This window comes from Heteronotia binoei, chromosome 21 (genome assembly GCF_032191835.1).
Source record: "Heteronotia binoei isolate CCM8104 ecotype False Entrance Well chromosome 21, APGP_CSIRO_Hbin_v1, whole genome shotgun sequence".
NCBI lineage: Eukaryota > Metazoa > Chordata > Lepidosauria > Squamata > Gekkonidae > Heteronotia > Heteronotia binoei.
Genome location: NC_083243.1, coordinates 34456505 through 34479477, shown reverse-complemented (window position 1 = coordinate 34479477; position 22973 = coordinate 34456505). Strand labels below are relative to the sequence as shown.

Genomic DNA, 22973 nt, shown 5'->3' with positions numbered 1-22973 from the left:
ATTCCTCTCCTCCCTCCACCATGAGAAAGCAGCCATGAGTGCCTGACTGCTGAGGATACCGGTGTCTGCTGGTACTTTTTGAAAAGCATTTCTGGTGCTCATTGTGTAGATCTTTAAAAGAAAAAAAAATTCAAGCAAAGCTAGTTTTTTAATGTTTGATTTATTGTTGGACTGATTTGTAGAGTAGAATGGATTTCTTTTTAAAACGATGACTTAAATCACCAAGGGGAAGAAAAAGCCAATTTAAATTATTGATTAAAACTGTTTCCCACTGATACTTCATATATTTCCTAAATAATGAATAATACTAGTTGGTTAATCTAATCACTAAAACTTTTAATTTACAGCTAAATGGGGCATGTACACAATTTTTTCCCTGTGTCTCTAATTGGTTTCACTTCTGCAGGTCCTCTTATAGATTGCACGACTGTCTAGGATTCTCCTAATCCCCTGCCCCCATAACAAAAAATAACTAATAGTCCAAATGTTTGCTGATAGCAGGCCATATATCTTTACCTGTTTAGAAATAACTGAAGGCTCAGAAGTTTGTAAAGGCAAAGGCTGGTAGTTAGTGGGCAGAGCGGTTTCTTCTCACAAGCTGAGAGAGAAATGTCCTTGTTTATGAAGAATAAATTGCAGAGCTCAGGTGCTCCTCATAACTCCTAGAGTCAGGGGCAGGACCCCAATGCTTGTGATACTATGTCTATAATAATAATAATACAGTATGTTGCCTATTGTGTCAAATGCTTGAGTTCAAAAAGATATTTTCCCTGTGAGTCTTTACATTAGTAGGAAAACAGTCTTTCACACAAATGGCTTGGTAGCAGATCCATTGGTTCAGTTTATAGGGATTATACTGGATTCTTATTTAAGCAGGAGTTTGCTTAAGCAGGAGTTTGCTTATTTAAGCAGGAGTTTGCTTTTGGTAAAGAAAAAGAGAAATATACAAGGTTTTAAAACATTTTTTTATCCACATGGTTTCATGGTAACACTTCTTGTATAGTTTTAACTGTAACTCACTTGCATACTGCTTTTCTATTTTATTGTTCACTACTTCAATTTTACAAGAAAGATGTAATATTAAAAAAGTAGTAAGAATAGTTATATTGTTGTAAGTAGCAATGTAATATTAATAGCAATGCAGGGTTGAATTGTTCCAGTGGGTGAATAGGCTTTTCCTTGCAGCAAGACTCATCGATTCCTGTATGCCCACTGTATTCATACAATGTTGGGGATAGTATAATGGTAGTGACATGAAAGAATTGGCTACCGTTACTCTTAAAATGAGTGTCTGTACAAGCCCAATACTAATCAAGCTTAATAATAAAAAAAATAGCCATGTATATCTTAAAAAGAAATCAGTTTAACAGACCACCTGTTTTGAATTTATCAGCATAAGTTGCCTTTGTAACAACTTATTTAATCCTTTGAATAGACAAGGCAGTTTTGGGAAAACAATTGCTGGGTCTTCTTTAGTAATTTCTGGGAATACCTGAGTCCGTTTAAGCATTGCTGTTCTGAGAAATATGTAGGTTCATGCTTCTGTTTCCAGACATGTGAGGAGTGAGGACCTTGAGTTTTTTAAAGTTACAGTTTGAATGGTTTGTTCCATGACAGCAGTAGAAGTTAGCTATGGGGAAATGGAGAAGAGAAATGCTTAACATGAATGGTTATGGAATTAAGCACTGCTTTGGTCAGTGCTACTAGAGAAAGATGCACATGACCCTCCTCCAAGATTTGCAGAGGAAGTTATAAAGGCATGCATTGGTTTAAAGTAGGGCTGTGAAATATTTGATCATGGAAGAGGTTGTCTGTAAATGAATGATTCAAACCAATTCAAGCTCATTGCTTGGCACTGGTGCCCTGGTAATCATTTGGCCACCTTGCAAGTAGGCACAGTGCCATTCTAAACAGATGGCTATGGACGTTGTAAGCTAGGAAACAGTGGCTATGTGGTAAGGCAGGCTCTATCTAGTGTTTTGGGGGTGTTTGTAGTTAAGAAGGAAACTCCATTTGTGTATGCAGCATGCATTTATGAGTCTTGTCCTCTAACTGAGGGGAAAGGTAGGAAGATGATGTCCCTGCTACTCAGTTCATGAAACACGTTAGAGTAATACAGCTAGGTTCAAGTCCACTTGCACCTTAGATACCAATGAGATTTTCCAAGTAGGAGCTTTGTCAGATCTGAAGGGAAGCCTTGATTCTTGAAAGCTCATATCCCCAAAACGTTGATCCACTAGACAGGAACCTAGCTGTTCTACTGCAGACTGACATGGCTGTCCTCCAAAACATTAAAGTAATGATACCTCAATTAAAATGTGTTCATCTTCAAGAGTACCATGGCAAGGCTGCCAGAGGGACTGTCTGTGGGATTTGTGTCTGAAAGTAGCAATTCTTATCTGGCCATCCTTGTTTCTTTTCATTTCTTCCCTCTGCTCAAAAGTGCAGTTACTCCCCAATTTTGTCTGTTGAATAGTTAAGCCCACTGTGATAAGAACTCTCATTTTAGAGGAAAGGAATTCTATACTTTCCTTCAGAAGCTGACATTGCTTGTGTAATTGGGTGCCACAGAACCCTGAACATGCAAGGGTGGAATAAAGAAATGTTCTTCTACTGTCCATAGTGTTGATGAACAATTTGATTAGGCCTTGAAAAAGCATGTTGCTATTTTTCAGCAGAGATTTGCCATATCTGGAGATGAGACTTGGAGGAATATAGAGAATTATTTGTATAGTAAAAGCTAAGGAGGTTAACATGTTTCCTAGATCATGGAGAACCGACACTGTCAGAATCGTTATAAAGATAACTAATTACTCTGCTGGCCAATATGTGCCTTGAATAAACAGTATCATGCGATAATGGTAATATGTATCTTGCCAGTTGATGTACAGCTCAGGGTAAGATTCTGAGAATTTGAATATTAGTAATAGGTGTCTGACATTTTGGTTGTGAATATACATGTCCTTTATAAACAGAAAGTGTTTTATTGCGGTTCATGTGGAAAGTAAAAGATGGATTGGTTCTTCACATTTTAATAAGAAGAGAGAAACTCATGCAAGAAGCATAGCTCTGCGCTTGGAACATTAAAGTTGGGTTTTGTGAGGTTGGGTGCATTGAGCAATGGGAAGCAGCAACAGGCTTAATAAATAATTTCCATACACAAACAAAATAAAGTAACAGTATTTCTTTTTTATATATTCAGTGAAAATGCCAAATGTAAAGAAGGCAGCTGGGAAACGAGGTCCTGCAAAGCGGAAACTTGCAGAAGAATTTTCTCCAGGAGAAGTTTTTACAGACACTTCAAAGAAGGACTGGAAGCTTGGACCGGTTATAGGCAAAGGAGGTTTTGGCTGCCTGTATCTTGGTAAGACTGTTTAAATGGAAAGACTAGCATTTGAAAAACACCTAATGGTATTAATACAAAAGAGCAAGAGTCCAGTAGCACTTTAAAGACTAATTTGTGGCAGATTCTGAAGAAGTGAGCAGTGACTCACAAAAGCTCATATCCTGCAACAAATTTTGTTAGTTTTTAAGGTGCTACAGGCCTCTTACTCTTTTGTACTGTTTCAAACAGACAAACATGGTTATCCATCCTGATATAATGGTATTAAAGAGTAGGAGCAGTATATCATAGCTGAAAATTGATGAAGAATGCAGCTTAAGTTTGTTTCTATTATTCTCATTTGAGGGCTGTGGAAATATGTTTGTATAGTTAAGTAAATTTCTACTGCTTATCCTGCCTACTACTCATTGCCTTCATGCCTGACGTGACTTTGTCCATGGGGGTCACAAAGAGTCAGACTCGACTGCAACTGAACAAAAAAATGATAATGCTCTTGTACAGAGGGCTTTAAAAGGAGATCCAATTCATATAGGATAGAACCATTATTAGCTATGGAGCAGGGGTGGCCAAACTTACTTAACATAAGAGCCACATAGAATAAATGTCAGATGTTTTGAGCCGCAGGACATGAACGTCAGATGTTTGAGAGCCACAAGGGAGGGACAGAGGGAGGACAAACTGAAAGATGGAAAGAAACCTTTGTGGGCTTCTGGCCACTGTGAGAAACAAATGCTGAACCGATGGGCCGTTGGTCTTATCCAGCAGGGCTCTTACATTCTTTGGTTCTGATCAACTGTTTTACTGTTAAATGGGCTTTGAACAGTGCTGATAAAATCAAGAGAGCCAATGTGATGTAGTGGTTAAGAGTAGTAACAGACTCTAATCTGGAGAACCGGGTTTGATTCCCTCACTCCTCCACATGAAGCCTGCTGGATGACCTTGGGCCAGTCACAGTTCTCTCAGAACTCTCTCAGCCCAGCCTACCTCACAGGATGTCTGTTGTGGGGAGAGGAAGGGAAGGTGATTATAAGCCTCAGCAAGACTCCTGAGGGTGGAGAAAGGTTGGGTATAAAAACCAACTCTTCAAATCACATTCCTGCTATAGATTTCTGAGTTAATGCTTGTTATTTTTATCCCAGTAGAATTGTCAGGGTTCAGGACATCTTCAACACTGGTATTATGAGTTTTACTGTTTCTCACTTTCACACAGTGAAAAATGATTTTTTTGCAGTACTAAATAAGTTTGATGATTTTCACAGTTAGAGAAAGAAGTATTTCTGATCGAAGAGGACAGTCAGCTAAAATCTGCTTTCTCAGGCCGTACTTCAGAAAGCAGGGAGATGAATGAGAGCTTTTGCACTATAGTGCTAAATTGTAGAACCTTTCCCAACATAGCTTATTCAGCTTTAGGTGACAACATTCCTCTTTTCTAAGTTCTTCTATTTTTCTAAACACTTGTTATATTGTGGGGAGTTGTGACTTTGCTAATTTTCCCTTATTGTATTATATATTTATTTTAACATGATCCCTTAAGAAAATAGCCTTTACTGTAGTTGCATATTTCACTTGTGAGGTCGATTGCTGGCTGTGGCTCCTTATGACCTAGCAGGGCACAGACTGCATATGAACATATGAAGCTGTCTTATACTGAACCAGACCTTTTGGTCCATCAAAGTCAGTATTGTCTTCTCAGACTGGCAGCGGCTCTCCAGGGTCTCAAGCTGAGGTTTTTCACACCTATTTGCCTGGACCCTTTTTTGGAGATGCCAGGGATTGAACCTGGGACCTTCTGCTTCCCAAACAGATGCTCTACCACTGAGCCACAATCCCTCCCTTGCAGTGTTTCCAAGCAAGGGTGGAATTCTAGCAGGAGCTCCCCTGCATATTAGGCCACACACCCCTGATGTAGCCAATCCTCCAAGAGCTTACAGGGCTTTTTTTTAGATCCAAATAGGCAGCCATGTCGGTCTGAAGCAGTAGAACAGAATAGGCCTTGCTTATGTTCTAACAAAGTTCTGTTCTGTTGTGGTACTGGGTGGTGTGGAGTTATTCTGTCTTCTCTTGTTGATTTTATTGGTGGGCAGATTTTAATAATTGTTTCAAATTTTTGGTTTTGTTGGGCTCCTAATGTTTATTTCTAATCTGTTGGCTTTATAGTTGATCTGTTCTGTGTTAGTTTGATTGTTCCAATGGATTTTAATTGTTGACAGCTGGAATTGTTTTCAACTAGAAATGGTCTTGAGAGCAATTTGAGCAGTGTAGAGTATTATTTAATACGACTAGGTCTACTGTGCTAGAGCTACTTTTCCCCCCTTATATGACTTTTTGTAAATTTTGCTAATAATTGCCATATGATTTTCAAACAGAAAGTGACAGATTAATGAGTTGGAAAGCAAATTAGTTATGTGATGGAATTCCAGTATAAAAATTAAATAGTAGCCTTTCTATAGCAATGGCTGGATTAAATGTGTTTCCAGATGATCAGAACTACCAGTCTTTATATAGTGCTTTGCATTCAGAACTTCATACGTTTTCACAGAAATCCTTACAACATCCCTGCAAACCTATTTATTGGCTAATTTTATGAACTAATTATGTATTAAGATGATAGAATTTTCAATCTATCGATAAGAAATTCTTCATGTTTTTACAGCTGACATTAATTCATCAAAACCAGTTGGCAGTGATGCACCCTATGTTATAAAAGTGGTAAGTGATTACTTTATTTTGAACTAGTGGGTGTTCAGGTATTTCAATACTGGAATTAGACTTCACTTGTCTATACTATCACAAATGCTAGAAAGACTCTTAAATTTGTCTGTGCAGCAAGTCTGGAATTCTGTAGTAAGGAGTTCTCGGGCACCATTTTGTAACAATCGTCATTGTGCTGAAAAGACTCCCTAACACTGTTGCTTCAAAGGTGTGCATTCACTCTGCTAGGCTGTTTGTTCAGTTCAGTACAGGCAATGTCTGGCTACGGGTTCCTTTTGCTGTTTTTTGATCCTGTCAAGTTGATCAGTTGCTTAAGAAGTTAACACTGTTAATACTGAGACCAATTGGAGGTGGGAAATTGGCTTGCAGTTCTGGTGTCCTAAGGCTTCAGGTGCGCAGCTATCATGCTTGAGTCAGTAACAAATTCTGGCCATGTGCCATTTCACAAAGCTGTACCATTTGTTACCTTCCCTCCTGGCAGGGTTTGTGGCAGCTGGAAAGGGGTGTGGCACTCTAGATCAGAGTTAACCTTTTTACTGTCAGGGCATGTTCTGGCTTCATGAAGCGCAACAGCAACAAGACTGACTTAAAGCATAAATAGGCGGAAGGAATGTGAGCAGCTGTAAGGTGGGCAGACTGTCTGCCAGTTGCTGAACCCTGCTTTAATGGTATAGCACAGTATGCTTCTGCTGTTGTGGGATATGCTGTATGGCAAGACCAAGGATCCTTGCCTGTTGGCTGCTGATTAGACTGGCTGCTGCTGTATATTGATCAAATCGGGCAGCAATACTAGAGATGCTACTGTGGTTGCTCAGTCCTGCCGCTGGTGAGACTTCCCCCCCCCCCCCATCTATTTCTTTATCTCACAAGTTCTGTGCATAAAATACTATCCTGTTGTATAACTGTCTGCAATTTACTAGAAAAGTAGGCAGTGGTTCCGTGTTCTGTGCCCATTGATTAATTCCTACAGTATACAGGCAAAGGGGCTTTTCAGCTTCTTTTCACCCATGTGAATAGCACATGACTGTGTCAGAGCTGGGGTTTTTTTTAGGAAGCACATTCAGCTGAGGTGCATAATAAGGAAAGGGTTCTGCCAAAGCTGCTGCTGTTGTTCACACTGCTTGAATTGAGGATTAAATACTGTTTTCCTTAAATCCTCCCTTGGGGGAGAGAGCACCAGAAGTGTGTGAAGTTTCTACATGTGATCTGATGCAACTTTGGAGGCAGATTGGAAAGTTTTGGGGAATTGGTTTCAGTCCCTGTATTTCTATTTATCCATCTCTAGGCTCTGATATATCAAAAATGTGAAAAGGAATTAAGCCTCTTGATCAAAATTTCAAAATTATAAGATGCTGTTTAGTACCACCACAAATTGTATTGCTTGATAGCTATAACTTGGTGTAATGTGAATTTGCCTGTACCTAGCTATCTTTTATTTATAGAGTTACAGACACTATGAATCGATTAAGTTTACGTTTGTAAAAATAGTCTATACATCATGTCTTTGACTACTAAATGTATTGAAAAGCATTAATGCATAGTTCATTGGTGATGTATGTGTGGTTTTAAGAGGATGCTGATATAAACATTTTATTTATAGAGAATGTTTGTACTTGGTGGCCTGCTTTAGTGTATAACCATAATGGAGATAAATTGTATTTAATAAATGAACGCCTTTGACTATGTAGAATAGACAGTTTGAAAACATAAATGTCTTTTAGAGATAGGGACATATGACCTCAGATGTAGAGATGCTAAATACTTGTATGAGTTTGAGTCTACTTTGGGCAAGATTGAGTTGATGTAGGTTAAATCAAGTTCATCTGTGCAAAGAAAGGATTTGGGACTTGGTGAAGGGCACTTTTGAAATTTTGTTACTGTTTTGTTTTATATTTTCAGAATGAACGTATTTTATAGATAAAAATATCCTTTTGTACACAAACACTGCATTGTAGACTTTGTTTAGAAATGTCTGTGCTGCCTAACCAAGCACCTGCTTAAGGAAACTCACAAAATAAAACATAATCAAAACGTAAAACCATAAAAGTTGTTAACAATTAAAAGCTCAGCTGGAGCAAAGAGGAGCATAAAATGTTGACCAGCTTGAAAAAGGAATATCATTAAACAGATCAGGCTACAAGCAGACAAGAAAAATTATGTTAAAAGGTCAAGCTTTCATTAAAACTGTGGAAAGTAAAAATTAAAGGTTTGGGCCTGTCATGTAAAGGAGAATAGGGTAGGTGCCAGGTGAGCCTCAAGGGGAAGGGCATTCCACAGGTATGATGCCACCATTTGTAAGATGTGCTTTTACAATGTACCTTGAATAGTTCAAGGAAAAATCCATGGGATTATATAGCCTGGCTATACCTTGCCCTTCCTCTTGACCCAGTGTGGCTATATAATTGCCTAAACTTTGAATATCACTTACTTATTCAACCAGGCTAAATCCTGCAAGTGGGGGGGAGGTAAGAGAGCCTTTTGTTGACTTCCTTTGTACCCTGTCCCCGTAGGCTGGATGAAAACCATCTCAACCAGTCTGAAAACCATGCCTCCCTTGATTCTGAGAATGGGCCAGGATAGCAGCATCCCTCCAACATAATGGCTGGAATTGAACTTACTTAAATTTTGAATATAATTTAGGTCTTCAGTGATTATATTAATATAAAACATTCAATTCTACTGAGGATTGTAGATGTGTTCACTGTCATTATTTTTGTAATATATAACAGGCATCTAGTATCAAAGCATTTTTTCTAGCAAGATGGTAGATGTTGAATTTGTTTTGTTCATTTAATTGATTTTTTAAAAGCTTACACGTAACATTATTTTTAAAGGAGCCCAGTGCAAATGGACCTCTGTTTACTGAATTAAAGTTCTACATGCGTGCTGCTAAACCAGAGCTAAGTAAGTAGACTGTTGGGAGGTTTTTATTCAACAAAACAATTCTTTAATCCTTTTAGGAAATAATGCATGCACAGAGATGTATGTAGTAATATATTGTTTTAATGGCTCATGGGCAACTAAAGCTACGGTTTATAGTGGTTTTCTAATGGTTATTTTGAGGGCATTTTTAATTATAACAGTGTTTCCTTATAATGATGCAATGTTGTATAATTATTATAGGTAATTGTTTATAAAACAGGACCTACTGAACTGGAACACTTGCTCTTGTCCTTTTTTATGGTAGAAGGTCACAGCCCATTGAGGCTGCAGCAGCAGTTAATTTCTAAGGCAAAGTGGAATTTTCATTGTAAAAGGTGGTTGGCTAGAAGGAAGACAAAAGTAAACAACTGTAATTAAATGATATGGCTAAAAGTGCAGAAGGAAATATGTACATTAGAGTTTTGGTAGTATCCACTTGGTTACAGAGTTGTCCTGAGTGGAGTTACACCATTCTAAATTCATTGAAGTCAGTGGGTTTAGAAGGGTGAAGTCAGTGTGTTTAGAAGGGTGTAAATCAGTTCGGGATTGCATTTTTAACTCCCTTGCTTTCAATGGGAAACTTGTACAGTACAATCATATGCCACATTTCATGTGAACATATTATTTGCAGCGAGGTTTGCATGGATTAATATGGCATAGCATTGCACTGCTAAGCAGACCCTACAACTCTTACATTAAAATCAGTGGGTCAAAAATTGGCTATCATGTCCTTATAATGCCTTTTTACAGAATGTTTAGTTATTGCTATAACTATTCATAGATGTTGATTCACTTCTCTTATTTATCAGATTTGTATATTTTCATTAAACAGTAACATCTTATTTCCAGAAAGTTGTAACTGTGTATTTGGTAATTTCTTATATTTTTAGTTAAGAGATGGATTGCTTCTCACAAATTGAAATACATAGGTGTACCAAGATACTGGGGCTCTGGCCTGCATGAAAATAATGGAAAAAGGTACAAACCTTATTTTACAAACATACAGTATTTTCCCATAGTTAGTCTCCACAGATATTGTATAAACTTACCCTGGAGAATCTATACTCACGTTTATTACTGCATAGTTAAAAGCATGTAAATATTAATTGATATTGATAGAGGACTTGAATATTCTGTATACAAGGATGCGGAATATTCTATACATGAATTCTATACGTTTTTGAATTGTTTGATCAATTTATGGGGGGTCTATTTAAAATAAAGTGCCAATAGATGTCTTATCAGAAATATACTCAGCTTTCTCCTACGAAGGATCCAGTTTACTAATTAGGCAGAATTTATATTGAGTAAACTTGAAGAGATCAACCCAGATTCATGAATGTTAGTCTGTGCTGATCTCTTTCATAGTTATTCAGTACACATTCTGTTTAAAGAGTAAATTGGATCCATTGCAAGAAAAAGTGGGGTATAAATGTAACTTCAGCTGATTTAAAAATACCACTTCCTAATGCATTACTCTGTTGAAAAAGAATGACTTAAAGTAAAATAAGGTCTCAAAGGGCAAGTGGGTGTAATTGCTTGTTAATGGCCATGATCCAAATGATGCAGTTTTGGAATCACAAACATTGTTTTTAGAACAGCAGCCATATGTCACTACAAGGTGCTTTTTAAACCATTCCAATTCTAAAAAGCAATTGCCAGAGATGGAGGGTACTGCTGTTGAGAAAAAGGTAGAGAAAGCACTGATTAATTTTAACCCATTATGGATAGAGAAAGGGGTTTGCTGCATTATGGCTGGTATAACTCTGTTTAAGAGCACACAGTTTTTTATATGTGTGAATTTTCCTAAAGGCAATGTTTCTTCTTGAAATCAGCTACAGATTTATGGTAATGGACAGATTTGGAAAAGATCTTCAAAAGATTTTTGAAGAAAACGGAAAGCGATTTACACGCAAAACTGTATTACAGTTGGGCTTGAGAATAGTAAGTAAAGGAAAAAAACCACAATATTTTTACTGCTAGTTAGTGTAATTTCTTTGTGTACATGGTTAAATTTATAAAGGGGTAGAGGCCCTCTACTGGTGGGAGTTGAATATTTTGGCTGACATTGTTCTGTGTTTGTGCTTTTGTTAGCTTGATATTTTGGAATATGTTCATGAGCACGAATACGTGCATGGAGACATCAAGGCCTCAAATCTTCTCCTGAGCTGCAAGACCCCACATCAGGTAATTTCCAGTATTTTCTTTCTTCAGTGTTTAAGCTGTTTTAAAGAAAGTGGTGCTGCTGTGCACCTCAGCAGAAATCTCTCCTTTATGAATGTGTACGGCATTAATATTTCTGCTTGACATTTATATCTAGTTAATATTGTACATTTTTTTTCACTTTGCTGGCAGTTGATCAAATTGGCTATTCTGCCCTGAATAATATTCAAGAGAATGCTTCCAATACAAAACGAATTTCAAATAGCTATTTGGGGGTGGAAGTTTAAAATTATATAGTACACCGTTGAATTACGTTTGCCTGTCTGCTTTGTCAATTTTTTATTTCCTTTGTTGGAAGAATCCATCAAGCATAAGTGTTACTTGAAAAACTTGATTTTTAACATGTTGATTATTCAAATCAGTTGATTTACAGAAATATTTGTAGCTGTCTCATTTTATTTTTTTTACCTCTTTCGTATGTGGCAAATGCACATTTTCCCTGTTCAAGTGCTGATCTCAGAGTGAATGAGCTAATGCTAGTTCTCTGATGTAGTCCAGTGGATTAAGCCGTTTTACAGATAAATCCACAAAATGAACTAGTCCTCAAAGTTCTATTATTCTGTCTCTCAACACATTCATTTGGATTTAAGACTTAAAAATATATTTTGAAGACTTTAACCCCAAATTTTGAAACAAAGGGTGAAAAAAGAGCTGAGGACTTTAAAAAAAAATTAAAAGGAAAAAATATTTAGCCTTTTGTGGAAGAAGGTACAGAACTTCAGTTTTTGAAATTGTCTTCAGGAAAAAAATGAAATGCCCAAAATGAAAATCTATTTATTTTATTTAATCAAATTTATATCCTGACCAAAGTGATACCTTTTTACACTTGGCAACAATGAACTGGTCACAAATCACAACAGGTCTTTACAGCTGTAGTTGATTGTATTCTTGGATTTGGAGACAGATTTGCGGTCAGTTCAGTTAGAACTTGTTGAGTATGACCACCGTACCTGTTTAAACACATATAAGGAATCCCTGGGAATAAACTATATATAAAAGCAACTTTTTAACATTTTAGAAAACCTTGAAGGAACAAGTCTGAGGGTGCTTTTGGACCCTGGACTAGTGCTGGATAACCTAAATCTAAATTAGATTATCGCAATGTGCTCTATGTGGGACTGCCTTTGAAAACGTTCAGAAATTTCAGTTGGTACAAAATGCTGCAGCCAGGATGTTGACTGTAGTGTGTCATAGAGACCATATCACTCCAGTCCTGGCCCCAGTTTGTTTCTGGGCACAATTTTAGGTGCTGGTCTTGACCTTCAAAGCACTATTCAGACCAACATACCTGATAGACCACCTAATCCCTTATGAACCTGCCCGGCTTTTATGGTCATCTTTAGAGGCCCTACTTTTGAGTGCCCCCACCTTCTGAGTTTAAGTGGGTGGCAGCCCACAAAGAGGGCCTTCTTGGTCATGGCACCAAAGCTCTGGAACTGTCTCTCCTGAGAGGTTCATCTGCCCCCTTCTGTTGCTGTCTTTCGACAGCGGGTGAAGACTTTTTCTTTTGCATTCCCTCAATGATGCTGCCTTCCTAGCCAATGTTCTGTGTTTTGTATATGTTTTAACTGTTTAACATGTATTTTAACTGCTTTGAAAACTGTTTCATCAAGGTATGCTTGGAAGGAAGGGTTATTTGAATTGTTTTATAATTAATTTTATGTTTTAAATTGCTAGCTGCCTTAGGCTGCCCTTCTAAGGGCAAAAAGACAAGATATAAATTTTGTGAATAACACATTAGTCCTGACCTGGATAGCCCTGGCTAGCCTGGTCTCATAAAATCTTGAATGCTAAGAAGGGTTGGGTCTGGTTAGTATTCGGATTGGAGGCCACTAGGAATGCCAGGGTCACAGGCAATGCCAAAACACTTCTGAGCATTTCTTGCCTTGGAAACCTCAAGCAGTCGCTGTAAATTGGCTGTGACTTGATGACAATTATAATAATATAAACGGGTGGACTTCTAGCAGGAGCTCCTTTGCATATTAGGCCACACCCACTGATGCAGCCAATCCTCCAAGAGCTTACAAAATTTGTAAGCTCTTGGAGGATTGGCTACATCAGGGGTGTGTGGCCTAATATGCAAAGGAGCTCCTTCTAGAATTCCATCCCTGAATATAAGTAATATTTATTGTGCATTAATTGAATGATCAATTTTTGATGCTGCAATGAATGTTTAGAACACGTTTGAAGATGGAATGCAGATTCCTGAGGATTATGATGTACTGAAAGTTGCCAATATATACTCCTTTTAAATCCTTGGAAGTTGCTTTAGATGCATTTGGAATTTTCATAGGTGTACTTGGTGGATTATGGTCTGGCATATCGATACTGTCCAGAAGGCACTCATAAGGATTACAAAGAAGATCCCAAACGGTGTCATGATGGGACTCTTGAATATACTAGTATTGATGCACACAGGGGAGTGGGTAAGTGGTTATTTTTTTTCTTCTGCAGTATTTCTGAACGCAGTGGATTTACAGTCAGATGGACCAAGTTTGTTGCCCTGTTAAAATCACTCTTAACTTTCTGTTATTATTGGAGGATGAAAATACTGAAGGTTTCTGCGGAGATGGATGTAGTATAGGTGCTTACATACTGGATGTCTGTATCTCTCGGTGCAGCTAAAGAAGTGTTTGAATTCTGACGAATGCTTGAAAACCTTGTTAATTTTGTACCTAACTTTATGTTCACTGAACTGATACAACCAGGCCTTCGGTAGCCTCTCCCTTTACCGATGACACTGGAATTGTCACCCAGACGTGACAGGACAAAATAAATAGGCTGCATTATGCAGCACAGTTGAGAAAGTGCCTTATCCCATATACTGATGAAGTAAATACAGGATCTGAGATCAAAATTGCACCAGAAGACACAAACACAAAGCTCCCTTACACTGAATCAGTGCTTGGGTCCACCAAAGTCAGTATTGTCTACTCCAGGGGTGGCCAGAGTTGCTTAACAAAAGAGCAACACAGAATAAAGGTCAGATGTTTGAGAGCCGCAAGACATGAACATCGGATATTTGAGAGCCCCGGAAGGAAGGAAGGAAGGAAGGAAGGAAGGAAGGAGGGAAGGAAGGGAGGAGGGAAGGAAGGAAGAAAGGAGGGAGGGAAGGAAGGGAGGAGGGAGGGAAGGAGGGAGGGAGGGAGGAAGGAGGGAGGGAAGGAAGGAAGAAAGGAGGGAGGGAGGGAAGGAAGGAGGGAGGGAAGGAAGGGGGGAGGGAAGGAGGGAGGAAGGAAGGAAGAAAGGAAGGGGGAGGGAGGAGGGAAGGAAGGAAGGAGGGAGGGAAGGAAGGGAGGAGGGAGGGAAGGAAGGAAGGAGGGAGGAAGGAAGGAAGGAAGGCCGCCCCCTCCCGCCAGCCGCCCCCCCCCCCCGCTTTCGGCCCCCTCCCTCCCTGCCTGCCCTCTTTACCTGCTTCCAGAGCGGCGGCAAGGCAGGTGGCGGTGGCGGCGAGTCCGGTGGCGGCGAGGCGGCGAGGGCCTCCAGCGACCAGCGCCGGCTTCTCCGACGCCCTCCCCGGCCTCCGCCTGCCCTGCCCTGCCCTCCGCCTGCACTGCCCTGCCCTGCGGCGGTCGCAGAGCCGGGGAAGCGTCGGAGAGGCCGGCACTGGTCGCTGGAGGCCCTCCAGCGACCAGCGCCGGCCTCTCCGCCGCTTCTCCGGCCTCTGCCACCGCCGCCGGGCCCCGCGCGCGGGCGGGGAAGGCGGCGAGTGCAGCCGGCTTCTGAGGGGCCCCTTGGCATTGCCAAGGGGCCCCCCAGACCCCCCAGACCTGGGGCGACTCGCCCCCCCGCCCCCCCTCCCTACGCCACTGAATGCCATGCAGATTTTCAGTATGTAATACATTTTGTCATATTCATTGCCCACCCCTTGCTGGTCTTCTATATCCATGTTACAGCTGTCAGTTTTGAAAAATATTGTAGAGTTAACTTTTATGTCTAGAACCTCAAAGGTATATTCTATAATTAATAATATCTTGGGTTTTTTTTATTTTGTAGCTCCATCAAGGCGTGGTGACCTGCAAATTCTGGGTTATTGTATGATCTATTGGCTTAGTGGGCATCTTCCTTGGGAAGACAACTTGAAAGATCCCAGTTATGTCAGAGACTCAAAAATTAGGTGAGTCACTCTTAAAAAAGAAGAAGCCTGGCATCTTCAGAACAGCCATTTTTCATCTTCCTGAGGTGTTGAGCTAAAGTTGTATCTTTCTTATACACATCTAGAGTACTGGTTAGATGTAGGCTCAATGTAAATGAGATTGCTCATGTCTGGCTAGCCTCAACTAGGACCAGGGCCTTTTCAGTCCTGGCCCCTGCCTGGTGGAACAAGCTACCACGTGCGATCAGGGCCCTGTGGGATCTACAATTCCACAGGGCCTGCAAGTCAGAGCTGTTCCACTTGCCTTTGAGCTGAGGCAGCGGGCATCCAAATTCTCCTGTCTCATGACCTCCCCTACTAGTAGCTCTGCCCTTGTTTGTCACTGGCCAACATCATTGGTGTACCACTTAGAAGGCTACATCATAGTGTCTCTGCCGAGGCAATGTCTTATGCTGGTTTTATTACCATTCTGACTTAATTTTCTTAACTTAAGTGAAAATTGTGATATTATTTTGATGTCACAGTATATGTCACCTTTAACCTGGGGAGGGCAGGATATAAATTTAATAAAATAAATCAATATTTTTGAGAATCAGTTTCACTGAATGAAAAACACACACCCTTATTTAAAGTTTGGCATGAAATCTTCTGTTAATTGTTGCAAGAATAGATGAGTATTCTGCATTTTGTAGGCAACTAAGCTGATGAACAAATAGCTCCATTTCATCTTCCCCATGCCCAGGAATCTCATTTAAGTACACTTTCCTAGGCACCTTTGAACTTTTTGCGCTATTTCAGAACCAGCTGGAGGTAGCCAGGCCTCCATTATCAACAAGCTATGTAGTCATGTATTTATTGAAAATCCCCATGCCATTATAAGATATTAAGGTATTACATGCATGCTATATGCACTCTGCCTCTTCCCTGACTTCTGTGTCTTGCCTCAGCTTGCAAAAGAATTCTAATCTGATCTTTCTTAGCCTTGGATTAGCTTTCTACTGTTTAGATGGGTTTAAAATGGGGAGTAGACAATCATTGGCTATTAGCCATTTTAGTCATAGGGCCTCCTGATTCAGAGGCAAAAGGCCTCTGACTCTCTCATGCTGGGGACCAGTCCGCAGGTGAGAGCTGTTACCTATGGGCTTCCCTGTGGCTACTGCTGGAGTGAAGGTGCCAGACTAGATGGTCTGATCAAACATGGCTACTTATTAAAATATTCTGCCTTCCCCCATATTTCAAGATAGCTTACAAACTCGGATTTAAAATACACACCAGACTCGCCCCCCCTCAGCCAAATAACACTCCTTTCCCCCTTAAAATGTTCTCTGTTAGAGCGGCTGTGACAAGCCCACCAAAATACTAAATCAGTCACCCACTTGGACAAAACATAGAAATATTGTCCTAACTTTCTTAAATTATTGTTACTTTATGCATCATATTTGTCAGTTTGCCTGTCCTTGCTACCTGGAAGGTTTTGTTCCACTTTCCAACATAAACTGTTATAATACATGCTATTTATTTTCTGATTTGATATATGTGCACAGTTACCTGGAAATATAATGATGTAGTTTATCCATCAAAAATATAATATTGTGCAATCATGTTTCCATTCGTCCAAGGTTCTGATTATTTCACTGTTTTGACTCTGTCACTAAATGAAGTTATCTGCATTAGTGAATGGTAGACTTTATTTAATATTGAGATGTAACTGGAAACTGTAAAAGGGTGGCTCCCTTTTTGCGGCCATTGTTTGAATGGCAGCAAAATCCAGCAAAGAAACAAGCTTGTTGGTCTTTTAAATGTAAGTTAGTGGCTTGCTTTCTTCTGTCAGGTATACAGATGATATTGCAGAACTGATGAGCAACTGCTTCACTGAAAAAGAAAAACCAGGTAGGGAGTAAAACATAGTTCTCTAACTTAAGGGGAAAATCCACTTTTAATGTTGAGCTCTTTTTTTGTTGCTGTTGCTAAAACAAATCTGGCTTTCCTTTCCCTTTATCTCTCCCTTGTTTTGAAGATTTGAATGCATGGTTCAAAAATTTCTGGGGATGCATTTGTCAGGAAGAACTAAAATGACAGCTTGAATAATGTGTCTAATATTTCTGTATTAGTACTTTTCCCTTCTGTATAGAATGTATATAAAGCTAAAGTTTTCTTAAAACTGAGGGCTCTAAAGAACTAGCTTGCAGGACATTCCTTTTCTTACTATAGTGAGCAAAATCCACAGCCTTTAAGGCGCTTCTCTTACTGAGTCTGTAGGATTTGAAGAGTATTCAGATTCTTCAAGACCTCCCAAGCACGTTTCAAGGTTTGCTGTTTGGCTTTCAGATCATCACGTTTCAGTTGCTTGAGGGGTTCCAAATAAGTGCATTCATTCCTGCAAATGAAATGAAGATTTTGTGTGTTAAATACCAGGTAGTTTTGCTTTTGAGAAATTAGAAATCCCTATTCTAGTTGGGTCTAGAAACCCCAGCTGGCTGGCAAAAGGATATTTCTTCTAGAAATTGATTTTGAAAAACAGCCCAACTTGATAAGCAGTACTAATGGTGTAGTTGGGAAATGCTTTTTAAGCTCTTCTTCCAGAAACAAAGTTGCTTTTGTGGGTTACAGATGTATTCTAATTATTTTAAAATGTCTTTTTTGGGGGGGAGTGGTGGTAATATTTTCTTGCTTGAATGCTGGTATGGTTTTCTGTAGAATAGCTGTGATTGTGTGCTATAGTAATCACAACAGGTGCTTAGCTGTTTCTAGATTTATCGCATAAGCTTATAATGTGCATTTTTGAGTTCTAAATCTGCTTAGATAGATTTTGTAATTGTTTATTTCAGGTGAAATAGCCAGGTACATGGAAAAGGTGATGACTTTGACCTATAGTGAAAAACCACCATATCAGCAGTTACGAGAAATACTTCTTTGTGGTCTCAAGAACATTGGTCAGAAGGATGATGGTATATTGGACTTTGACATTTCTGAGAATGGAGACATTCCAGAAAAACCTGCACTTAAGGTCTTTATTTCTTAATTCAGATCAGTATCTAATGATTCTTGTTTCCAACTGAAGAAAGAATGAGTGCCGATGGAAATAGGTGTCAGGCAGGTGCAATCAAGAGTTGGAAGAGGAAGGACAGAACAAACGTACACTTGAGACTACAGTCATAAGTCATGAGCACATAGCTTGTTCAATCTTACTGTCACTGGCTGGTATCCAAAGAGCTACTTTAGGCACACCCAGGAGTTTGCACTCACCCCATGGGAGTTTTTACTTTTGGTAGAGACTTCTATGTCATATCATCATGTGCTTTTGAAGCAGCACTCCATACAGCATTGGGGGCTAATGTCTAAGAAACATGTGTCCAAGGGGACTTCAGGCTTCTAATAGCTAGTACTGGCCAGGATCCAAAAGAGCCATATGAATCTGTCCTAAAATTTGATGGGGGGGGGGGAAGTTTGAACTAAGCAGGTATAATTTTTGTATGCATTAAGAACAGTAATAGCAAGTAAAGGAATTGTTTAGCTGTAAAGACATCGCAGCGGGCATGACAGTTATGAAGCAGTGTTAACGAGCTACTATAATAGGTTAGATCTTATCACTCTGCTCAGCTAAGTGCAGAGGCTTTCTGTGGTGTAAAGTTCATTGGAAAGGCAGAACTTAATTCATTGTGAAGAGGTTGCTTACTCACCTTTCCACAGCAGCCCTCTGAAAAGACATTGATGAAGGGTGGGTGACCCTATTGAACAATATACCAGGTGGCACTGGGGAGCTGTAACAAGAATCAGGGAACTGGGAGATCCCTCTCCCTCCACTTGCACTTTCATTTTATTTTTCAGAAAAATTAATTACTGTATCCAAGAACTTCTTTGTGCCCAACAATGCAATTGTTCAGATTAGTAATGAAACATTTCTTGTATTTCTCCAATCAAATGCTGGCTTCCTGTTGTTCATTGTTAATGTGTTTGTGCAGAATTCACAGGTGTTCTGTGTCTTTGTATTCATATTAGGAAGAATAATTCTGTGCAGTAGGATACCTGTTTGGTTGATTTGGCATATTATTATTATTTATTAGACTTGTTAATCGCCCCATCCCGGCTCATGCCGGGCTCTGGGCAATGTATAACATGCATCAAAAAACAATATATAGTTAAAACCAACACAACAAATTAGGTTAAAATTTACAAAAATCCCAGATGGTGTCCTGTGAGTTTTTGTTTATATTCTGGACTGCCAGAGCATCATGGGGGGTGGGGGGGAGAAATTTACAAAGTGCTGGGAGGTGGGAAAGGGTGGTGTCAGCCAATGACAAACCATTTTTGTCTTCAACAAAAAGCCTGGTGGAACATCTCTGCCTTACAGGCCCTGCAGAATTACATAGGATCCTGCAGGGCCCTGATGTAAGTTGGGGCCAAGACCGAAAAGGCCCTGGTCCTGGTTGAGGACAGCTGGACTTCCCTAGGGCTACGGATCACCAGAGAGTTGTTACCAGTAGAGCACAATGCTCTAACGGACATACTGGAGGAGATGGTCCTAAAGTCCACTCAAGAAGAAGACTGTAGATTTATACCCTGTGCTTCTCTCTGAATCAGAGTTTGAGTGGCTTACAAGCTCCTTTATCTCCTTCCCCCACAAAAGACACCCTGTGAGATTGGTGGGGCTGAGAGAGCTCTCACAGCAGCTGCCCTTTCAAGGACAGCTCTGCAAGAGATATGGCTGATCTAAGGCCATTCCATCAGCTGCAAGTGGAGGAGTGAGGAATCAAACCCAGTTCTCCCAGATAAGAATCCGGACACTTAATCAGTACACCAAAGAGCCTTAAAACATACTCCCAATAACTGTTAGTGATTCTTCTCTCTGGATGTGGTGTTTATGTGTTTATATATTTTTATTGAATTGTTTATAAGTATTTATTGAATTGTGCATGTGTTTATATGCTTTTATTGAATTGTGTGTATATATATTTTTTCAAATCCTGTTTTAAAGTCTTGAATAAGGCTGAAGTCTTAAGCATGTTTGGTTGATCTAAGCTGCACTGAAATAATGAGACTTGCCTCCAATCAAATATCATTGAGGAAGTTCCCCTAACTGGTGTTCACATGGTGCTTTAAACCTTCCCTCCTTTGAATGAATGGGAGGGGGGGGGAGAATCACTTACAGACAGTCTTAAATACCATGCCTGAATCAAGAAATGTACATAAGATTTAAACAATGTTGTCAGCACTGAGCATCTTTCAGAGGGAAGTGCTCTGATTTACAGTCCAGTTAAATATCCACACTTTAGTTAATTGAACCAATTAATCTATTAATGCATTCAGCTCAACACTCTGTAGAATTGTTCATTTGGTTTATCTTGGCATTTAACTTGGTGGGAATCCTGAAGCCAATCAGTCACTTGTTTTCCTATGATAACTTGTCCGGGAAGAAAAAGAAATTACACGTAATGTAGATGAAACCATTTGAAAACCTCTTTTCCTCTTTCTTGCTCTTCTCAGGATAAATGGCTTGTACATCACAGCTGCTCAGTGTAAAGAACTGAGATGGGGCTAGATCATTGAAAATCAAATCTGAAGAAATGATGTAGCAACTTAAGCTAGCAATGCTTTTCATATATGTGTTTTAGAGCAGGCAACTTTAAAAAAAACCTGAGGACTGCAGCTATTTTGCACTTTTTAGTGGATCATTAACATAGTTTGTGTAATTGTTTTCATGAGCAAAGTTAATGCCAGGCTGCAGAAGTCAGATGAGTTGCTTTCTAATGCTTAGACATTTCTTTTATATATAGATAGGAGTTTGCAAATCATACAGTATGAAAAATACATGTGGCACACTCAGTGTTCCCTCTAAGCTGAGTTAGTGTGAGCTAGCTCACAGTTTTTTAGCCTTCGACTCACACATTTTTGTCTTAGCTCAGAAAGGATGGATGAATTTATGCAGTAGCTCACAACTTTAATGCCAGTAGTTCATGAAGTAGAATTTTTGCTCACAAAACTCTACTGCTTAGAGGGAGTATATGTTTCTTATGTCCTTCATCTACCTATTTTCAAGCTTTTAGGATTTACGGCAGCCAGATCTTTTAAACTGAAACCATGCCATCATGTGAACTGGAACAACCCCCCCCCCCAGTGAAAACTAACATCTCAGTTGTTCACCCATATATATATATGTTTCTTCAGCATTCCATGCAGAATGCCATATGTTTTGATCACCTTTGCATTACATGCTTGGCTCATTAGTGTGTGTTTGAGTGGCAGGTAAAATGAAATTTTGCCTACTAAAGGACAATATATGAAGAGGACTCTTAAGTAGTTTGCAGTTGTCTTGACTGGAACCTAACGTCTGATGTGATAGACAGTAGTTAGGATTTTGTGTTTAGCTCAGCACTGATGTTAACACTTACCTCTCTGTCTGATTTAATTGTGCTGACCTCTGTTTAGTTGAAAAGTTAAGCTTCGTAGTAAAAAATGCCTGGCATAGAAGCACTATGTCCTGTTTCTGACTACTAAAATCTGTTAAAATGGAGATTCAGGACAATGACTTCCTTCTGGTTGAACCTTGTCATTATCCATTGCAACAACTTTATAGATGGCAAAACCTCATTTTGCTTATTGGTAATACTTTTCAGAACAGAGATTGTTATAAGAATTGGAGAATGAAGGGAGAACTCTAACAGTATTATTTTACAGTGAGCAATGACTTTGACTAATAGGTGTTGCCATTGTAGGAGAGAAGGTGTTTGCACTTCATATTTATACTCTGAAAAGACTCCAGACTTTCTTAACAGAAGAGCCACATAGAATAAATGTGAGAGCAGCAAGACATGAACATCAGATGTTTGAGAGCTGCAAAACAGGAAGGAAGGAAAGCAGGCAGGCAAATAGAGGGGGAGGGAGAGGTGGAAATAATTTAAAGAGACAACTGCCTTCTCCAAGCCAGCCAATCGAGTGGTGGGGGCTTCAAGAGGCACTCAGTATGTGTGAAAGAGCCACATGTGGCTCCTGAGCCGCAGTTTGGCCACCCCTGCTCCAAAGGTTGGCTGCTAAGCACTCTCAGACTCAGTGACTATGGGCCCTGGTGGGCTCAAACATTTTTCTTCCTCCTCCTTCCCAGGCTTTCCTTTCTGTCATTTCTTTTTCCTAATTTTTTTTGCATTCAAATTCCTCCTCCATATTCTTTAAACTGTAGTTTGCAACCATGGCTAGGGAGTTGGTTTGCAAACTGATTTGTGTTAACTGCAGTGAACAACAAGTATTTAATCTAGCAAAACAGTTCAGGTTAGTTTGTTTGGAATAAAGAAGATGGGGAAGAATGTATGTGAAGCAGGGGGGAAAGGAAGTTCATGCACGTCTATGGAATAGTTATAAGACTGGGCAGCCTTACACCTGGACTTGAGACAGGAATTGTTTTCCACATTATACTGAAGTGAAAAGCCAAAGGAGTTTCACTGCATCTAAAGCAAGGGTGTCAAACTCATTTGTTATGAGGGCCGGATCTGACATAAATGAGACCTTGTCGGGGCAGGCCATTTGTGTTATAAAACATAACGTCAAGTAGCAAAGATACAAACTTTATGAAGGATGCAGACAAAGATTTTTTTTAAAGCTTAAAGTAAAACATTAGCACTCATTGGTCTTAAAGGTGCTTTCCTTGTATCTGGGCAAAGGAAGCTCTGGCTCTTTCCTTCTGTC

The 22973-nt window shown here is 39.6% G+C and overlaps 1 protein-coding gene across 6 annotated transcripts in view; it reads left to right on the top strand.

The window, feature by feature from the left end:
- Nucleotides 1–22973, top strand: part of VRK1 (VRK serine/threonine kinase 1) — a 43440-nt gene that overhangs the window by 4304 nt on the left and 16163 nt on the right. For all 6 annotated transcript variants that reach the window (XM_060262198.1, XM_060262200.1, XM_060262197.1 and 3 more), the window contains exons 2-11: nt 3203–3364; nt 5997–6052; nt 8890–8959; nt 9868–9955; nt 10813–10921; nt 11072–11164; nt 13494–13626; nt 15197–15317; nt 17128–17186; nt 18125–18303. In XM_060262198.1, the coding sequence (XP_060118181.1) occupies nt 3208–3364; nt 5997–6052; nt 8890–8959; nt 9868–9955; nt 10813–10921; nt 11072–11164; nt 13494–13626; nt 15197–15317; nt 17128–17186; nt 18125–18303 (1065 nt within the window). In that variant the 5' untranslated portion in view covers nt 3203–3207. The remainder of the gene's footprint in view (nt 1–3202; nt 3365–5996; nt 6053–8889; nt 8960–9867; nt 9956–10812; nt 10922–11071; nt 11165–13493; nt 13627–15196; nt 15318–17127; nt 17187–18124; nt 18304–22973) is intronic.